Genomic DNA, 18,337 nt, shown 5'->3' with positions numbered 1-18,337 from the left:
AAGAAAAAAAACGCTACTAGGCCCGCCGTCTCCCTCGCCGCCCGCCGCCCTTGCAGCTCTACATGCCGAGGAGGCTGTAGAACCGCGTGTAGTCGCCGCTGCCGCCGCCGTCGTCGTCGCCTCCTCCGCGGCCGCCGTCCCTGCTACAACCCTCCCAGGTTGGCTCGGCGGGTTGGACGGTCCGGGGGCGACCTCGTCCTCGTCGCTGTCGAGGATCACCACGCCGTGCTCGTCCTCGCGCCCACGCTTGCGGGCGGCTATCTCCTCCAGGGCCCGGCGCTGCCGGACCATCTCGTCGCGGAGGTAGTCGTCCCGCGCCCACCGTAGGGCGTCCTCGTCGGAGAAGCCGCGCCGGACTATCTCCTCGTACTCCGCAGGGAGGCCGGGCTCCGGCTTCGGCCTGACGAGGACGAGGCGGCCAGAGGCGGGGGCGGAGTCATCGATGCGGATGCTGAAGCTGCGGGTGCGCGCGCTGACAGGCGTGTCCTGGGGCTCCGGCTTGACGGGGCGGAGGCAGGGAGAGTCGGACGAGCAGCCGGACGAGGAGGAGGACGCCCCCGGGTCCATGCGCCTCGGCCTCCACGAGCTCCCACGCCGGCGAGAGATGGACGGGGGAGCGGGGTACTCCAGCCTTGGCGTGTTGCCGCCCTCGATGTACTCGAGGACGGCCTCCAGCGTGCGGCCGGGCACGTCCCACCATCGGTGCCGGCCTTCGGAGTTGAGCCTTCCGGAGGGCACGGCGCCGTTGGTGGCCTCGAGCTGCTCGGCGTGGCGGCGGCGAAAGTAGGGCTCCCAGAGCGGGCTGTCGGGGACGTACCGTGGACCTTTCCTCGCCGCCCGCGGCAGAGAGGCGCGGATACGCGCGATCTCCGCACGCCGCGCCACCCCGGTGGGCGGTGGTGGCACCGGGACCCCGCCGGCGCTGATCCTCCACGATCCGGGCACCCGCATATCCGGCGGGACCGGGTACTCGGCCTCGTAGAGGAGCCAAGTTTCGTCCTCGTGAAGGTGGCGGCGGCCGAAGCCGTTCATCGCCGCGCCGTCACTTGGGAAGCGCTCGGCCATGGTTGAACTGGGGACGACAAGAGGAGAGGGAGGAATGGGGGAGAAACGGCGCGTCGGCGGTGGAGAGTCTGTGTGTCTCCAGCGCGCTGGGGGTCGGCTTATATAGGCGGGGGCGCAGCGTGTACGCGTGGCCGTCGTGTGCACGCGTGGCGGACGAAGGACGCGCGTCGTCCGTGAGGCATCAATGGAGGAGGCTGACCGGCGCGACAGCGCGCGGCAGATTTGGCATTGATTCGCCGCGGGAAGAGAGACGAGTCGCTGGCAAGGAGGGCCCGTGGCTCTTTCGCGCCAAAAACGATTCGCCCGTTGCTCCCGAGTGCCCCCCAGCGTGCCGGGTTCGGGCTGGATCCGCCGGTGCTGATTTCGACCCAGGCCGGCGAAAATCGGACTCCTGAAGGCACGATTAGACCGTTTTTTCGGCGACGGTGAAAAAAAAAATCACCTGGAGAGGCCTTTCTGTGGCGCGGCTGGAGATGCTCTTAGCTCTCTTAGCTCTGCCCCACTTACTTTCTCTATGTTGTTTCTCACAACATACACAGGCAGTTTTGGTGACTTGTTGCCCCACACAGCCAAGGGCTCAAGACCATTTGTCTTATAGAGTACACTACAAGCTTGCCTTAGAAAGATGGCATACATGCCTATTTATAGGCCACAAGAACCGACCTTGACAAATACATCTCAGAAGTAGCTAGCTTCCTTGCGTACTAAGGGAAACTCGAGCGCAGTTCATGAAATAGCTCCTATATGTACAGATCGCACAGTCCAAACATTTTCTTGCCATCCAACGCCACTCACTCAATTTGTCTAGACCTATCTTGATATCCAAAATCCCACAAATCAGAACCAAATGTAGGCAAGGTTTGTGGGCATCTGGACCTCCAACACCATGGGCCCACGTCCAAAACCCCTCTCCCGCCGCATCCGCAAGCTTTCCGCGCCTGATTCATGCCGGTTTGGAGTAGACGTGATCGGATGGGAGACTTCCTACCACACTCAAACTGGCTGACCGGCTGCCCGCCTGCCCGGCATTGACAACACCATCCCGCATTGAAGCCGCCACTCTGTCTCTCCCGTCCCGCCCGCTCACTCTCTACACTGCATTTATGCCGGTTCAGAGCGGGTGTGACCGGACGGGACTACGGGATGGCTTCAACCGCATTTAAGCTGGCTGACCGACCCTCCGTGTGCTCGGCATTCACATTGGTGCGGCAAACAGGAAGCCAAATCTGATGTGTAATCTCGTTGCTAGTCTCAGACTATCCATAGTGGAAGTAACATAGGTAGTAACATCACATATGTCTAGATAAAATAAATGATGTGACAAGTAATAAATGAAAAAATGGAGAAAAGTGATAACATAGTCAGTTACTAGTAGTATGAGTAACATCACACATATCAAAGCAAAATGAGTCTAAAGCCTAATAAATAAAGTGTTGCATGTTACCACACATATGTTACTCCCCACTATAGAGGTAGTAACATAGACTAGTAACATGTGTATATTACTAGTCTATGTTACTACCCATTGTGGCTAGTCTCAGCTTTACAATCTATTCCTTATCTGAATAAAAGGACCGGCAGCGTGCATATGTCCACGTACGGTCAGTAGTTTCAGTTAGCTAGTCTGTCAGTAGATTCAGTTAGATAGTTAGCTAGTTTCGCTCGCAGGACCAGGTCATGGGATAGCATGATTATCACGGTTTGTGCGGGCGCAATAGTTGCTCGATCTCAGTGCGGCGTCGTGGGATGACACGACCAGTAAGCCAGCTAGAGAAGTGGGCGTTTTGCTTGTTTTTAGGCAGCCGTTTGAGCTTGCTACAAATAACAGAAAAGCAAAGAAAAGCTGCAGTTCAGTGCTCAGCTCAAAACCCTCCTTTGTCAGACTTGTTCTTCTCTCGCAAAATCCTCTCTATCTTCCTTTCTCGTGCGATCGGCAGCCATTGGCAATAACAAAATCCGGGCGTCCACATTCAAGCCACCGCTCTGCTTTCCTAGGCACCCACTATTTAAAGCCGTCCGGCGACGCCACAAAGTCCTACCCCTCCGAGCCCCATCTCCATCTGTCAGAGCTGTTAACGTACAACACCTTCGTCTAATCGTCCTTCAACTACCGTCCTCGCATTGGCCGGAAACTATCATGGGTGGTGGAAGATACGTACTTGGCGTGATCCGTGGATCCCTCATGGTCCGCCATACACGACGGTTCCATTGAAGGGAATCTACCGGCTCAAGAAGGTGTCAGACTTTATTGATCATAATGGGGGCATGGAAGATGGATTTAATAAAAAAATATTTTCTGCCTGCGGATGTGGATGAAATATTGAAAATACGAACTTCACCTAGGTTTGTTCGATGGTTTTATTGCTTGGCAAGAAGGTGTCAAGTCTGCGTACCATTAGCCATGGCAGACCATGAGGAAAGTCACTGTTCCGGCGTTAGTAGTTGAAGACCTGGAGGTAATCGTCCATTGTGGAACCTGATTTGGAAGGCATCAGTTCCACATAAAATGAGGGGAAAGTAGCGTCTGGAGCTCTAGACACTAATTTGGAGAAGAACTGCCTTCATATTGGAACTCATGCAGCCTGCCCTATTTGTGGCCGGAAGGAAGAATTGTCATTTCATGCACTCGTAGCTTGCCCGAATGCTGCAACTCTTTGGGATTCAACGAAGCTTCAATGGCCCATACCAGATAGGATGGAAGTTATATGGGCTGGGAACGAATAGTTGCTTCACCTTCTTGTTGATCAACCTGAGAGAACACGAGACATACTTCTGCTCCTTCAATGGCGTATATGGCACCACCGGAATGAGCTATATCATGGTAAATCTATTCCCCTACGGAAGTGCCAGCTTGTTCCTGAGCAGCTATCTTAACTCAGTGAGTCAAGCGCGCCAACTTACTGTTGAGGAGGCAATAAAGGAAAATCCCTGGTGTTCGATGTAGACAGTTGCCTCAAACCAAACCGAAACCGCCGAACCATCCATGACCACAGCCACCATCTGGTTGGGGTGCTTTATCTGTGGATGGATCTTTTCTTAAAGAGGACGGTTCGGCTGGTACAGGAATGGTTTTGAGATACGACAAGGGAGCGATAATTTTTGCGGCGTAGAGGCGGTTATACCACTGCAATGAAGCTTTGGAGGTGGAGTTACATGCGATAATGGAGGGTCTTGAATTGGCGACCCAGCGGACTGCCCTACCAGTAATGACCCAGTTTGACTATACCACACCATTATCGGTGATCAAGGACCGTTCTTTAGACAGATCAACGTATGGCCATTTGATTACAGAGATAAAACTTCTACTAGAAGATGGGGTGTATACTCCTGGAAAAATCTCTCATGAACAAAATAGGGTTGTAGATTGTTTAGCGAATTTTGCTTGTTGGGGATAGCACTATACTGCATGCTGGCTTACACAACCTCTTTCTTATATCGTTAAACTTGTCGCCGCCGATTGTAATCCTGTGAATCTGAAATAAATACCCTACTTTTTCTCGCAAAAAAATGAATGTTGTAAACAAAATCCAAACATTTTATTCTCCAAATATGTGGACATTTCTCCTTTTTTCATTCTTTGAGGGTGTTTTCTATAAATTCTTGTAACTACAATTTTTTTCTGAATTATATAACAAAAATAAAGAACATTGAACTGATGGGTCATGCTAAGGCTGGCCCATATGAGAGCATGTGAGGCGATTTGCCACCTACCTCCGCCTACTCTTAAAGCATAGAATAGAAGCACTCGATAACTCAGGGGTGAGCTTGTCACCGCGAATCTGTTCCTTATGTCAGCCATCATGAATCAGAGTCATGTGGCAAGGGAAACAACATCGGAGATGTGCTCGCCAGGCAGTAGTTGTTGCACATCTAGGTGATCTACTCCATGTCTAAAAGGACGAGCCGACAAGCGTCCTAGCTAGAGGAGGAGTGCCCCATCATGCTTTTCCTTATTAGGTTAGTCATAGTGGGAGTAACTTAGCTACTCCCTTCGTCGAGGTGCATAGGGGGTCTTTAATGAAAATTTAGTATTCCAAACATATCAGTTACCTTATGTAGAAGGAGCTCCTCATTCTCTGTGATAATTAATTTTCACTTTGCATGCTGTTATTTTCATTGGCTGCCGCATTAAATAGGATTTGCATGCTGCTCTTTAGAAATTAATGACGCGGGAAACTAGCGTATAGTGGTTGGCTCCTCCAAATTCTTCAAGAGGGCCAAATAGGAGTCATCATTGTCATTGATTTTTGGTTTAATATCACCCATCAAATCTTCACGCACCTAGGTTGTAATGCAACTCCTTAAGATGCCCTTTGCACCTGGACGAAGGGCATAGTAACATAACGCACCCCAAGGCAAATTTACTTATGTGACAAGTAGTTACTGAAGAGAGAGATGTCTGTGGTAACATAAGGTTGGTCATGACACTAGTCTAAATTACTACCTCCATAGTGCAAAGTAACATAGTAGTATTGTCATAGATGGCTTCATTTATTAGCTTATAGACTGATTCTTTCTCAGGAAGCGTTATGTTACAGTAACATAATATGTTACTATAAACACCTCTCACCTCATTAACTATATGCCACATAAGCAACATTTTCTTGGAGTGCTCTATGTTACTACCTAAGTTACTCCCACTATGACTAGCCTAATATGTTACGGTAAGACCTTTTCCAATGCATTGGTGCTAAAGTGAGGTGCTAAGTGCATTAAAATGCTTAGCAACTAATGTCCTTAATGCATCAGTGCTTAGGTTTTGTAGCTAAGCCTCCTCTATTTAATTGTTTAGTAATAAAACTCCTTCATGTATTGGTTGGTAGTCTTTTTACCTAGGTCCACGTGCTTAGCATTGGTTCTTATTGGGGTCACCATAATGCTCTCTCTCCTTTTTAAATGCTTTGCCACATCATATTTTTGCCTATGTGGCACCCTTAGCACCTGTACACCGTGGAGCACTTGGAAGGGCCTAAAATAAGGCTGGTCATAGTGGGAGTAACTTAGCTAGTAACATAACGTTTTTCAAGACAAGTTTGCTTATGTGGCATGTAGTTAATGAGGAGTGAGGTGTTTGGAGGAACATAATATGTTACTGTAACATAACGGAACCTAAAGCAGAATGAGTCTACAATATAATAAATGCAATCATCTATGATACTACTTATATGTTATTTTACATTATGAAGGTAGTAACATAGACTAGTGTCATGCATATGACACTAGTCTAACTTACTCCCCACTATGACTAGCCTAATGCTTCCCAAGAGAAAATGATACTACAAGATAATAAATGAAGTCATCTATGACACTACTACTATGTTACTTTACACTATGAAGGTAGTAACTTACACTAGTGTTATATGCATGAAACTAGTATAAATTACTCTCCACTATGACTAGCCTTATGATACAAAACCTTCCAATTGAGTTGGCCAGTCAGCGGTGAAGGAAGCTACGATAGACGCATCGCTCATTCTGTGTCCCGGTGTCTGTTTCACCAGGACAAACCTTCATATGGTAGATGTTAAGATACACATTGTGACTACGGCTCCTTCCCCCTCCTTCCTGGACGTGCGTGGCAACTATCACATTGATGGGGGGTAGGTGTAAATACCCCCCCCCCCCCCCCCCCCGCCACCTCTCACTTGAAACCATTGACTTCCGGTTGTTTTTCATTTCTACACCCTAAAATCTCGATTACTCCAAATCCATCATCTCAAATTCCACCATACTTTAGGATTTGGAAGAGGTTCACCCGATCTACATTTCCACCAAATCAATTTGTGATTTTCCAACACGTTCATTGCCAACACTTGTTATTTTTGAATATTTGGGCTCCTAGGTGGTAGGGGTCAAGGCGCGGAAGTTTTCTTGCTTGTGGTGTGACCTTCAAGTGGGTGACTCAAAAGGGAGAATAAGGTGAGATGCTTGGTGGCGCTCCAGTGCTTTGGTTTCGGCATCGGCACAACCTTAATTAGTGCTATATTTAGGAATATAACTAGTGCATTATTTTTAAAGTGTTAGCATCCATCCTCGAAACAAAACGTGATACTTTTAATGAGAGCGCTCCAAAAGGTGAGCAAAATGAACACTAACAAAGAGTGGTGTGAGGAGCATCTTATCATACTCGTTAGGTGTGAGTGGATGATACAATAATGGCAAGTGTTAGGTGTGAGTGGCCATGCCGGTGTTATATCAAACTGGCACCGAGTCACTCGGCATGACCATTCATGGTGGGAGGCGCCTCTCTCTCACTCCTATATAGTATCCAAACACACAATCATTTGCAGGCATGCAGCAGCAGGTCCAGCAGATCAGTATGGATCAGCTCGTCGTGCTCCTCGCCCTTCTCTTGTGCGGCCTCCTGGCTGTCCTCCGGCGCGGCCGTGCTCCTCCTCCTCCACCCTCACTCGCCATGCACAAGATCATCGACCCAGCCGTCGCCCACCGCGCGCTTGTCGACAACGCCGACGCCTTCTCGAACCGCCCTCCAGCGCGACTGCACGTGGCCCTGGCCGGCCGGCGCGGCGGCCAGAGGAACGAGAACCTCAACTCCGTGGCGCACGGCCCGCACTGGCGCGCCCTCCGGTGCAACCTCACCGCCGAGACCCTCCACCCGTCGCGCCTCGGCAGCCTCGCGCCCCTGCAGCGGGAGGCCGTCCAGGGCCTCGTGGCCGACCTGTCGTCCGCCCCACGTGGAAGCCGGGAGGAGGTGACGGAGGTGCACCAGCACCTCTATGGCGCCGTGTTCTCGGTCGTCGCGCGCGTCTGCTTCGGCGACGCCGTCGACGAGGCCCATGTGCGCGCCATGCGCCACGTCATACAGAGATTCCAGATTGCCATTGGGCTGGTCAAGCCCTTCACGTCCATGGGCTCCGTGATGGAGAAGCTCGTCGAGTGGAGGCGGCTGCGCAGGCTCTTCGCCATCGATGTCCGGCTCAAGGAGCTGTTCCTCCCTCCCATCCAGGCACGGCGGCGGGGGCTTCAGTCTGCTCGACCACGCGACGACGACGGCCGTCGTCCGTACGTCGACTCACTCGTCGACCTCCGCATCCCTGATGAGGACGGCGGCAGGCGCGCTCTTAGGGACGACGAGATGGTGCAACTAATCTCAGAGTTCCTCGGCGCCGGCACGGGGACGGCGGTGGCAACCCTCGAATGGGCCCTCGCCCACCTTGTCGACAAGCCGGAGATGCAGGAGAAGCTCCGCGGCGAGGTCGACAACGGCGAGGTCTCCCGTGCAGGTGCAGGCATGCCTTACCTGCATGCCGTCGTGCTGGAGACCCTCCGCATGCATCCGCCGTTGCCGGTCATCCCGCGCCATGTCCATGCCGATGCCGTCGGAGTGCTGGCCGGAGGAATGGACGTGCCGCCGCCGGCCTGCGACTTTTACGTCAATTTCTCTGCGGGGGACATTGGTAGGGACAGCAAGATATGGAAGGATCCCGACGAGTTTCTTCCGGAGAGGTTCCTGACCGGCGGCGACGGGGAGGGCATTGGCCCGTTGCCGGGGCCCAAGCAGATCCGGATGATGCCATTTGGCGCCGGGCATAGGTTCTGCCCTGGCGTGGGCATGGCGATGGTGAACATGAAGTGCTTCTTGGCGGCGCTCGTGCGCGAGTTTGAGTGGGCGCCGCCGACTGGCACTATCGCCATTGACCTCACCGAGCTGGATTCCTTCTTCAAGGTGATGAAGAAGCCGCTTTCCGCTCGTGTCACGCGACGCACCAAATCCATCTAAAGATCTCGTGAATCTGCGTGATATTTGTAGAATAAAAATGTTGTGTTCCTACCGTTGTTGCAGCCGAGAGTAAGGGTGGATTAATGAGTTGCTCAGCTCGTTAAGCTCGTGCTCGTTAAGCTCGTGCTCGTTAAGCTTAACAAGCAGAAAACCCCGCTCGGCTTTGTTCATTTGAAACTCGTTAAGCTCGTGAACGCTCGCGAACATACTACAATGTGCTACGGCCTACAGGATAAGAATGCACATGACTTTTATGAAGAAGATGGTGACTACATGAGGAGATGCACTAATTTTCTATCTCCTGTGAACTAGGTTGGATCGATTATATTTGATTGGATATATCGACTTAGATGCTACAAAAATGTTATCATATAAGATAAAAATATGTGTCGTGTTGTACTAACGAACTTTACGAGCTGCTCGTTAAACTTGTTATCCCATTCATTAAGCTTGTTAAAATTATTGAGCTGAAATTAGTGGTTGGCTCTATTAAGAAGGTGTTTGTTTCCACAGACTTATTGGTCTAGGGACTTAAATAAGTCCCTATAAGTCCCACCTAAACCAAACAGGAGGGACTTATAGGGACTTAAAGTGAACATTTGGGACTTATGAAATAAGACTCTCAAGGAGGGACTTATAGGGACTTATAGTTGTAATATGGTCTTATAGAGACTTATAAGTCCCAGGAACCAAACAGGTAGGGACTTTTTAGAGACTTGAGACTTATAAATTGGGACTAAGAGGGTGTTTGTTTCCAGGGACTTATTGGTTTAGGGACTTAAAAAAGTCCCTATAAGTCCCATCTAAACCAAACAGGAGGGACTTATAGGGACTTAAAGTGGGCATTGGGACTTATGAAATAAGACTCTCAAGAAGGGACTTATAGTTGTAATATGGTCTTATAGAGACTTGTAAGTCCCAGGAACCAAACAAATAGGAACTTTTTAGGGACTTGAGACTTATAAGTTGAGACTAAAAAAAGTCCTAGGATTTTTTTAGGCCACTTATGAACCAAACAGGGCCTAAAAAAATACTAGAACTTATGAACCAAACAGGGCCTACTTATGAAGCACTACAAGCTTAACAAGGCGAACTATCAAACATTCTTTAAGCTCGCGAGCTACGAGTGCCGAGACCTATAGCTGAGGAAAACTTCTCCTTCCACTGTTTTATGTCGGTTTCTCTCGTCTCCGGCAGGGAACCCCAGATCCAAACAAAATGCACTCTAGTTTCCCTTAATGTTCTGGTCTTGTGCCACATTTCGAGGTAGCAGATGGTGCCTCAGGCTTCTACCCCCGTCCTGGTGTGATATGACATGGCTGACATCGAGGAGTCTATGGGGTTTTGGTCCCGCAAATCGTCGGCTTCCGGTCGGGTGTGGTATCAAGTTTGGTGTGGTCATTAGAGCATCTTCAATAGATGATCTAGATGCAAAAATAACTAGAGACCTAAAAAACCATCTCCAAAAGATGATGTAGATATAAAAATATTACACCTCCACCTCTAGGAGATGCAAAATACATCATCTCGAGATGCAAATTTGCATCTCCACCTCCCGGAGAAGTAAAAATCTGTCCGCATGCCAACAACCCTTCATTTCATTTCCCACCCGCCCGCGCGTCACCGCCACCCGACCCGGCCAACTCCGCTGCGCCGCCGCCAGATCCCGATGCTCCACTGCTGCTGCGTCCCCGCCCACTACCAATCGGACGATACCGCAGTCGCCATCCTCTTTCGGCCGCTACCGTCGGCAACTGATTCCAGCCACTTCTGGCGCCACCCCACCACCTCCGTCAGCTTCGGCCTCCCCTACCCATTCCAGTCCGCCCGCGGCCATCCCCGCTGCCCGAATCCGGCCATCCGCCGCGCTGGAGCAGATGAGCTGTCGCGAGCAGAGGAGGATGCCAGAAGTGCGTGGCGGTCGCGCGCACTTCTCCGAGGCACTCATGGCCACGATGCTTCGCCTTGACGCCATCCCGGGCCACAACCCGGTTGGCGGTGTCCACAGAGGAGGAGGCGAGGAGGAGTGATTGTGGCAGAGGAGGAGCGGCAGCAACATCTAGCAGTGTGCGACAGAGGAGGAGACGATAAGCGGCAGCTCGATTTTCTCGGCAACTGGCGGTGCATGGGAATCGGCCGGAGGCATGCGAGAGCATCAGCCATTTGATCAATTTCGACACTAGGTTCAATTTCAACAGTAGGTGTAGTTTACATCACCAATTATACATCATCTATTGGAGTTACATCACCAATATACATCATCTGTTGGAGTTGCCTCTTTTTTTTAAAGATCTAAAATGTACTTTTGGTGATGTAAATTTTACATCTCTAGTTTTATATCTACAAATTTGCATCATCTATTGAAGATGCTCTTAGTTCTCAAGTTTCATTCTTTTTGTTTTGGCGAACTTGTTCTATGATATTGTGGCGAGGAATCAACAGTTCACAAATTTACCATGGAATGGGTGTGTCCTCGGCCACAACGCGTTTGAATAATTTTGACTTATTGGGGTGGACGACTCAAGCTGCTCCTTATAAATACAACTGTATGTGTTGTTGTTCCTTTTTGCGCTAACAATGTAGGACTAAAGGCTTTACACATAGCATGCAAGTATCTTTTTAGTGAACATCCGACTGCGTTGATAAACTATTAAGAGTACATTAGGGCAAAAAATAAAACAGGAACGCGGATGACAAAGAGAGCAACAACGCCCGTTCATTCCCTCGCCTCTCGCCATGTGCGTTTTTTTTATCATGAAGAGCCGAGCTATACCAGGTATTGGTTCATTGTGGGTTGGAATCTTTGCCAGTTGTGATAATGAGAATTAATTAAGTAACCATCCACAAAGAAGAATTCATACAGAGAAGGCCGATCAGTCCATCTCCTAACGCTGGGTTTGATCTCCCTGTCTCTCGCGTAGCCTCTTTCACACATTGTAAAATCATTTTGCTGTGTTTTTTGGTGGTCCATTTTGTTGTGTTGTTAGAAGGCTATCTCATCCTGACGGTTCTATGCACAACCATCTACAAGAGCGTGTATCGAAAACCATGTCCGGCACAATTTGTGAGTACTGCTAATCTATTTCGAAAGCATCTTGGTGTGATTGCTGGTCTAACAGTTTGCTTTGTTGTCTACCATTTTGTCGATTTACTCATACCGTTGCAATCTATTCATGGATCAACTAATGCGGATATATGATGACTTATTTGTCAAACTATTTTTTTCTATGACCACTGTTTTGAGAGGCACGTCATTAGTTGCGTAGCTAGAAATTACCAATGGCCCAGGCCAAATTCAAGATACAATATCAAACAATAGCTGCAACAGCAACAGTCAACAATCAATCAGTCAACAATCAATAGGCTGCTTCTTCCTCCTCCTCCAAAAAAGCTAGGGTTCCTGCCTCTCGCCGGCGACGCCGCAGGTCCGCCTCCTCTCTAGTGGCCCTAGGGTCGGGGGCGGGGGCGGGGGCGGGGGCGGGGGGGGGGGGGGGGGGGGTGGATCTCGTCAAGGGCCGACGGAAGGACTCCGTTTTTAGTCGTTTCTTTCAATTTTTGTTAGGGTTTGTGTCCTGCTCAGGAAGGTGAGACGGAGGCAGCTCCCTGAAGATGGAATAAAGTCTCCCTGCCTAGCCCCCCTCCCGGCGGTGTGTCTAGCACCGTTGGTGGGCCTGTGGAGGTGTGTCTTCGGTGGATCTATCTTTGATGGATTTACTCGGATCTCGCCGGTGTTCGTCTACGTTCATGTGTCTTCGGGTTGGATCCTTCTGATCTACATTATTCTACATCGACGGTGGTTGCTGTTCTGGTGTGCTGGTCTTATGGGGCCTTAGCACGACGACTTCCTGACTGTCTTCTACAACAAGTTGTTCCTGACACCGGCGATGGAGGGGTGATGACGGAGGCGCGCCTTCGGCTCGCTTCAGTATTTGTAGTCATCGCTAGATGGTCTATATGGATCTAGATCTAACCTTTATTATTTCTGGTGTTCGTTATACTGCCATGATTAAAGATGAATAGATCAGATTTTTTTCGCAAAATAAAACAACAATAGTCAACAAAGGGAGTTGTTGCCACCCCAGGCCATGGCCTGTGTTGCTTTGGCCTACCTAGGCCCCTGCACGTCACCACATTAGCACAAGTGACCAAGACTGCCTTTGCTATCTACACTTATAGACGCATATCTTACAATGGGTGGAGGAAAGATTTGGACATGAGGAGGATGAAGAAACGTATGCTTGTAACATTAAAGCTACAACAAAAACAGAGCAATTGAAGGGAGGAATAGGAATGTCGTCGGGGTTATTAGTGTAGAACTTCTAGCCAGCTCCAACTCCAAGTCATCTGCGTGTAGCTCAAAATGGGTCGTGGTCTAGACTCCAACCTATATTGTTCGGTCCTCTCAAGGTCTTAAGTTGCATTTGATGTGTCGTCTCATTGAGATGATGTTGCGAAACATCAGAGAAGCATGTGGAGAGATAAATTGTTAGAGTTGTGTCGAATATTATGTATAAGATAGGTTACAGTTAAACTATGAGTTGTATTGTGTTTACATAGGATGTGGAGTCGTGTCTTAGTAGGACACTTGTATCCTAGGCCTCTCTTATATAGCGGGGGTAGAGACACCGGAACGCAGGGGAAGCCGGCGGCATTGCCGGTGTCCAGGGCGACCGGATGCGGTATTGTAGCGGTGTCACAGGGAGGAGCGCCCGTAGTCAGGCCCCGGGGATGTAGCCATATCGGTGAACCTCGTTAACAAATCTCAGTGTCGTGCTCGTGTGATTGCTTGGTCCTCGGATGATCGACGGTATGTCTCGGATTTATTCTAACAAGTGATATCATGAGCTAGGTTATTTGGAGGTCGTGGATTGTTGATCAGAGGAGAAAAAGCGCTCAGAGTGGATCAACATTATTCGTATGGAAGACGTCGCCGTAGAGCGACTTGTGCGGACGAGGGCCGATCCGACAGAGTGGCGTTTTCTTTGGAATAGCAATCGAGCGACTGAATCGTGTACAGCAGGGCGTATCGTGTTCGAGACCGTGTCAGCGAGGTCGAGCAGATCGATGGACTGACGGCGACGCACACGGAATCTACCCTAAGCAGCGTGTGTTGGCGAGCGGCCAGCGGCATCGCTAGGCGTGGCCCAAGGGTTTGGAGGCGGGGGCGTGCTGGATGCGGGCACGTACCAGCCAGGTGCTGGAAGGGCAAGTGGCCAAGGCGTAGAACTTGATGACTCAAGGCAGAACACACGGGTTACAGTGCGATCGGTGCAACGTATATGGGATTTGTTTTGGACAAAAATATTGGCACAAGGACCAAGGATCAGGCGTGATGCTATCTAACAAGAGGAAAGAAATACAAGTCCACAAGCTACAATGTGACAGATTGGAGTTTGACTAGTTAGCTTGTCATTGATCTCCTTTGGTACGTGCACACAGGAAGGCTACAAGAGATTTTATTTCGGTCTCCTTTGTTTGGTACACAATTTGTGTATGGATGGCAGTCAGGGTTGAGTATTTGGAAACCTGGAGCGCGTCATGCAGAATCATGCAAACACAAGGCGTCCAAAACATGCAATGATGTGCAAGCAGTTGTGATGCAGGGTGGAGCATGATTGCAGTCAGATATGTTCGGCTGGGTCAGATTTGGACAGTCTGGTGAAATTCCTTCAAGTTTCAGACAGACGGTCAAGAAAGGAGCGGTGATGTTGAGTTCAGATAACTCTTATGTGTGTCACCCAATATGTGAGTTGTTCACTTTCACGCAGGTCAGTGATCAGTGTGTGATGGCGTTGTACTCTGAAAGTTGGGAGCACAAATTAGAGTAAGAAGGAACTTAATTTTGCTCGAGTGTTGACTGTGGTCAAGAAAAGAAGGGACTACAAGTTGCAGGTGGAGTCATATGGAGTCTTTGGAGTAGCAGCGGTACTCATGGGATAAGCTCAAGTTCAATGTACATGGAAGTTCGATGCATGGACAAATTCAGGGTGGTGGAGAATATTCGCCAAGGTGGAGTTTATTAGAGTTGTGTCGAATATTGTGTACAAGGTAGGTTACAGTTGGACTATGAGTTGTATTGTGTTTACATAGGATGTGGAGTCGTGTCCTAGTAGGACACTTGTAGCCTAAGCCTCTCTTATATAGAGGGGGTAGACACATGATGTAACATATGCCAACATAATAGCACCGGAACGCAAGAAAAGCCGGCGGCATGTGCCGGTGTTCGGGACGACCGGATGCGGTATTGTAGCGGTGTCACGGGGAAAAGCGCCCGTAGTTAGGCCCCGGGATGTAGCCATATCGATGAACCTCGTTAACAAATTTCGATGTCGTACTCATGTGATTGTTTGGTCCTTGGATGATCGACGGTATGCTTTGGATTTATTCTAACATAAATGTCATGCATATCAGGCAAGACAAGCGAGGGGAGAGGAGCTGAGGTGCGTGTGGTGGTCGGAAGGTGCCAGTCTTCCATCAATTGCAAGCCTCTACTACCTAAATAGATGTAAGGTCCCTTCTTATGTCAAGTTTTCTTATGCCCTTCCTTCGTCCGCACTCCATCAATATGTCACTCTGCCACCCTTTCAATTGTTCTTCATCCCTCGCGATTTTTCTTTGGTTAATAGTTTTCATCTGGTCGGCCAAATCAAATTAATATTTAGTCACACAATATATTCAAATTTGATAATCAATTTCTTTTTGGGTAATAAATATTCACAACACAATAAAATCATAAAAAATCAATCATGATTGGTAATTATTTGATAACATAATAAATTCATGGGAAAGAATCAATCACAGACGGGAAGGAATAAATTGTCACAAAAGGTGAGTAGTTATATGTCCGCTCCCTTGATGGAAGACTGGCATGGAGTAGTGCTCGACGGCGCGCCTGAGCGAAAGGGCGCGTGGGGGCAATTGCCTAGTTCTGGTGTTGATTACTGGCCGTATGATTTCTAGGTGTTGGTTATTAACTGTAGCATGCTAATTCCGCTAATTGTTATGGAGAACAGGGAGATGTGCATCCACTGGTAGCAATTGCATTGTGCCGCTAGATCTGTATGTTGCTCCTGAAAATGTTTTACTTTTTGTTCCGTGTTTCGTTTGTTATACAACATAGACAAACGTAAATTTAACATTTGGTTGTTTGCTTCGTGTGTTATTTTTATATTATGACCATAATTTAATCATACCTTAATCCAATCCGTGCAATACACTCGACATCCAAGTTCGTTCCTTCAGGCGAGGACAAGGAGAGAGAGAGAGAGAGAGAGAGAGAGAGAGAGAGAGAGCTACGTGCAATAAAAAATTGCAGACATGGCAAGCCAAGACAAATGCACGATGTTGAAATATAACATAGTTGCATGATTACATGTTAGAAATTCAAAGTGTGGGTATACCAAGACAGGGTGGAAGGCTTGTGAGCTAGCTGTGCCAGTGGGAGAGGATGGCGGGCTTGGATTTCTATGATGGAGAGGCAGAGATAGTGGGTGGAGAAAGAAGAAGAGTGAATTATAAAGGTAGAATCATACATTAGTCACAGTTTGTGAAACCAATAAAATATGTACATCCCCATTGAATACATATACAGTCATCTAGTTAATCACTAAAAAGGGAATCTGTGAGATTGCATTATACTTATTTTATAGTCGTCGGAAATAGCAACAAAGGAAAAAACAACAACCAAAAGAAATGTTTCCCAGCCACATGGCAAAATAGCCAATCACAGATTAGAAAGAAACATATGGTATCATAATCCACTGTCATACCATGTTATGACTTTCTCAGACCACACGGTAGGTGTGGTCAGCTTTTTCAAGTTGATGAGTATGAACCATGCTACATATACGACACTTCTGGTATGATTTTTATACAACAGTTCTAATCAGATCATCCATGAATAAATGAAAGCGCAGCAGGACCATTGATTAACTAGCATACATAAATTATACGTAAAGCGTATGCGGAGTAGTTTTGTAATCATTGTTGAACCATGATACACATACGGCACTTCTGATATGAATTTTGTATGACAGTTCTAATCACATCCACGAAAGCGAAGCAAGACCATTAGATTGACGTAGATCATCCCATATTTTCTTTGACCATTTGAATGAACCATAGACGATTTTTTTTGAAAAGGAGGATTATCCCGGCCTCTCTGACATCAAGCGGTGCACATAGCCATTTATTAATTAAGACAGATAAAGTATCAAAGTGCTAAACACAACTCAAATAGACAAACAAAGACAAGATAAAAAAACAAATAGCCACAACGGGCAAAAATAGGACATATAATGTCTAAACACCTATTTTTATTGGACCACAGCGGGCAAAAATAGGACATACAATAGGCAAACAAAGACAAGATAAAATAGCCGGTTGTACGTCGCTCGTGACGTTCTTCGAAGGAAACTTGTGTTAACCAGCTGCCTTTGTATTTTACACCAACATCCTGTGTGCTTGCTTGCTTGCTTGTATGATTTGCCAATTGGAGTCCATCGCACGATACAAAGTGAGAGCTCAAAGGGAAAGGAGAAATCGAAGGACGTACAGAAAATTAGTTGAGTGAGCAGCTAGCTTCAGCTGAGCTGAGCACATTGACTTCGAATAAGGCCTTTCCTAAGGCCGTGTTTGGTTCATAAGTCCTAGGACTTTTTTTAGTCCCAACTTATAAGTCCCAAGTCCCTAAGAAGTCACTACCTATTTGATTTCTGGGACTTAACATGGACTAAAAGACCATGTTACAACTATAAGTCCCTATAAGTCCCTCCTTGAGAGTCTTATTTCATAAGTCCCAACTGCCCACTTTAAGTCCCTATCAGTCCCTCCTGTTTGGTTTAGATGAGACTTATAGGGACTTTTTTAAGTCCCTAAACCAATAAGTCCCTGAAAACAAACACCCTCTAAGTGGTTGCACGCGCAACGCTAATCACAGCCACTGCTCCAACATATGGATCCAGGCCCTTTGCATGTGCATGCCCCTCTCCCTCTCTTTTCTTTCCCATGGACAGACACATGCATGGCTACAGTGCACATGCATGTCTAGGTCGTCTTTCCTCTCTTCAAAAACTTGATTACTTTTAGTTGTCTTTTAACAGTTTAATCAAAAAATTGTTTTTGAAATATGGTCTTTTTGAAGATTATAAGTGTTTTCAGTGAGGAACTTTGCTGGGCATAGTGAAGAACTTTGCATTTTCAAAGTGATAAATAAACAAGATCAGGAGTGAAGAACTTTATAAATAGTGTTTCTGCACTTTGTTAGAAATATTAAAGAACTTTGCTATAAAATGTATTTGAAACCGATAACTTTATAAACAGCTTGTCTGGACTTTGATGAAAACTTTATGACACTGTTAGAAATATTATCGATGGGTGGACTAGATATATGTTGAGGGCGCAAATAGTTAGGAAAAATCCGCTTCCCAAGAGGTACTACTGCATGGAACCAAGGGGACGTGGATTTTTCCTAACCCATTGCGCGCACAACGCGTATCTCGTCCGCACATCCAGCTTCATGTGAAATCAACA

At 47.9% G+C, this 18,337-nt stretch overlaps 1 protein-coding gene across 1 annotated transcript; it reads left to right on the top strand.

Moving 5' to 3' along the window:
- The first annotated feature begins 7,290 nt into the window (after positions 1-7,290).
- Positions 7,291-9,080, top strand: LOC125535023 (cytochrome P450 89A2-like). The gene has a single exon (XM_048698086.2). The coding sequence runs from the start codon at positions 7,358-7,360 to the stop codon at positions 8,804-8,806; it is 1,449 nt and encodes a 482-aa protein (XP_048554043.1). The 5' UTR covers positions 7,291-7,357; the 3' UTR covers positions 8,807-9,080.
- Positions 9,081-18,337: the final 9,257 nt, after the last annotated feature.

The sequence above is a fragment of the Triticum urartu genome, chromosome 2A, assembly GCF_056163025.1.
Source record: "Triticum urartu cultivar PI428250 chromosome 2A, HENAU_Tu73, whole genome shotgun sequence".
Lineage (NCBI taxonomy): Eukaryota > Viridiplantae > Streptophyta > Magnoliopsida > Poales > Poaceae > Triticum > Triticum urartu.
Note: the sequence above shows the minus strand (reverse complement) of the source record. Positions and strands in the feature narration are given on the sequence as shown.

Excerpts from the sequence above, each read along its gene's own strand:
- LOC125535023 (XM_048698086.2), top strand. The coding sequence starts at position 7,358 with ATGCAGCAGCAGGTCCAGCAGATCAGTATGGATCAGCTCGTCGTGCTC.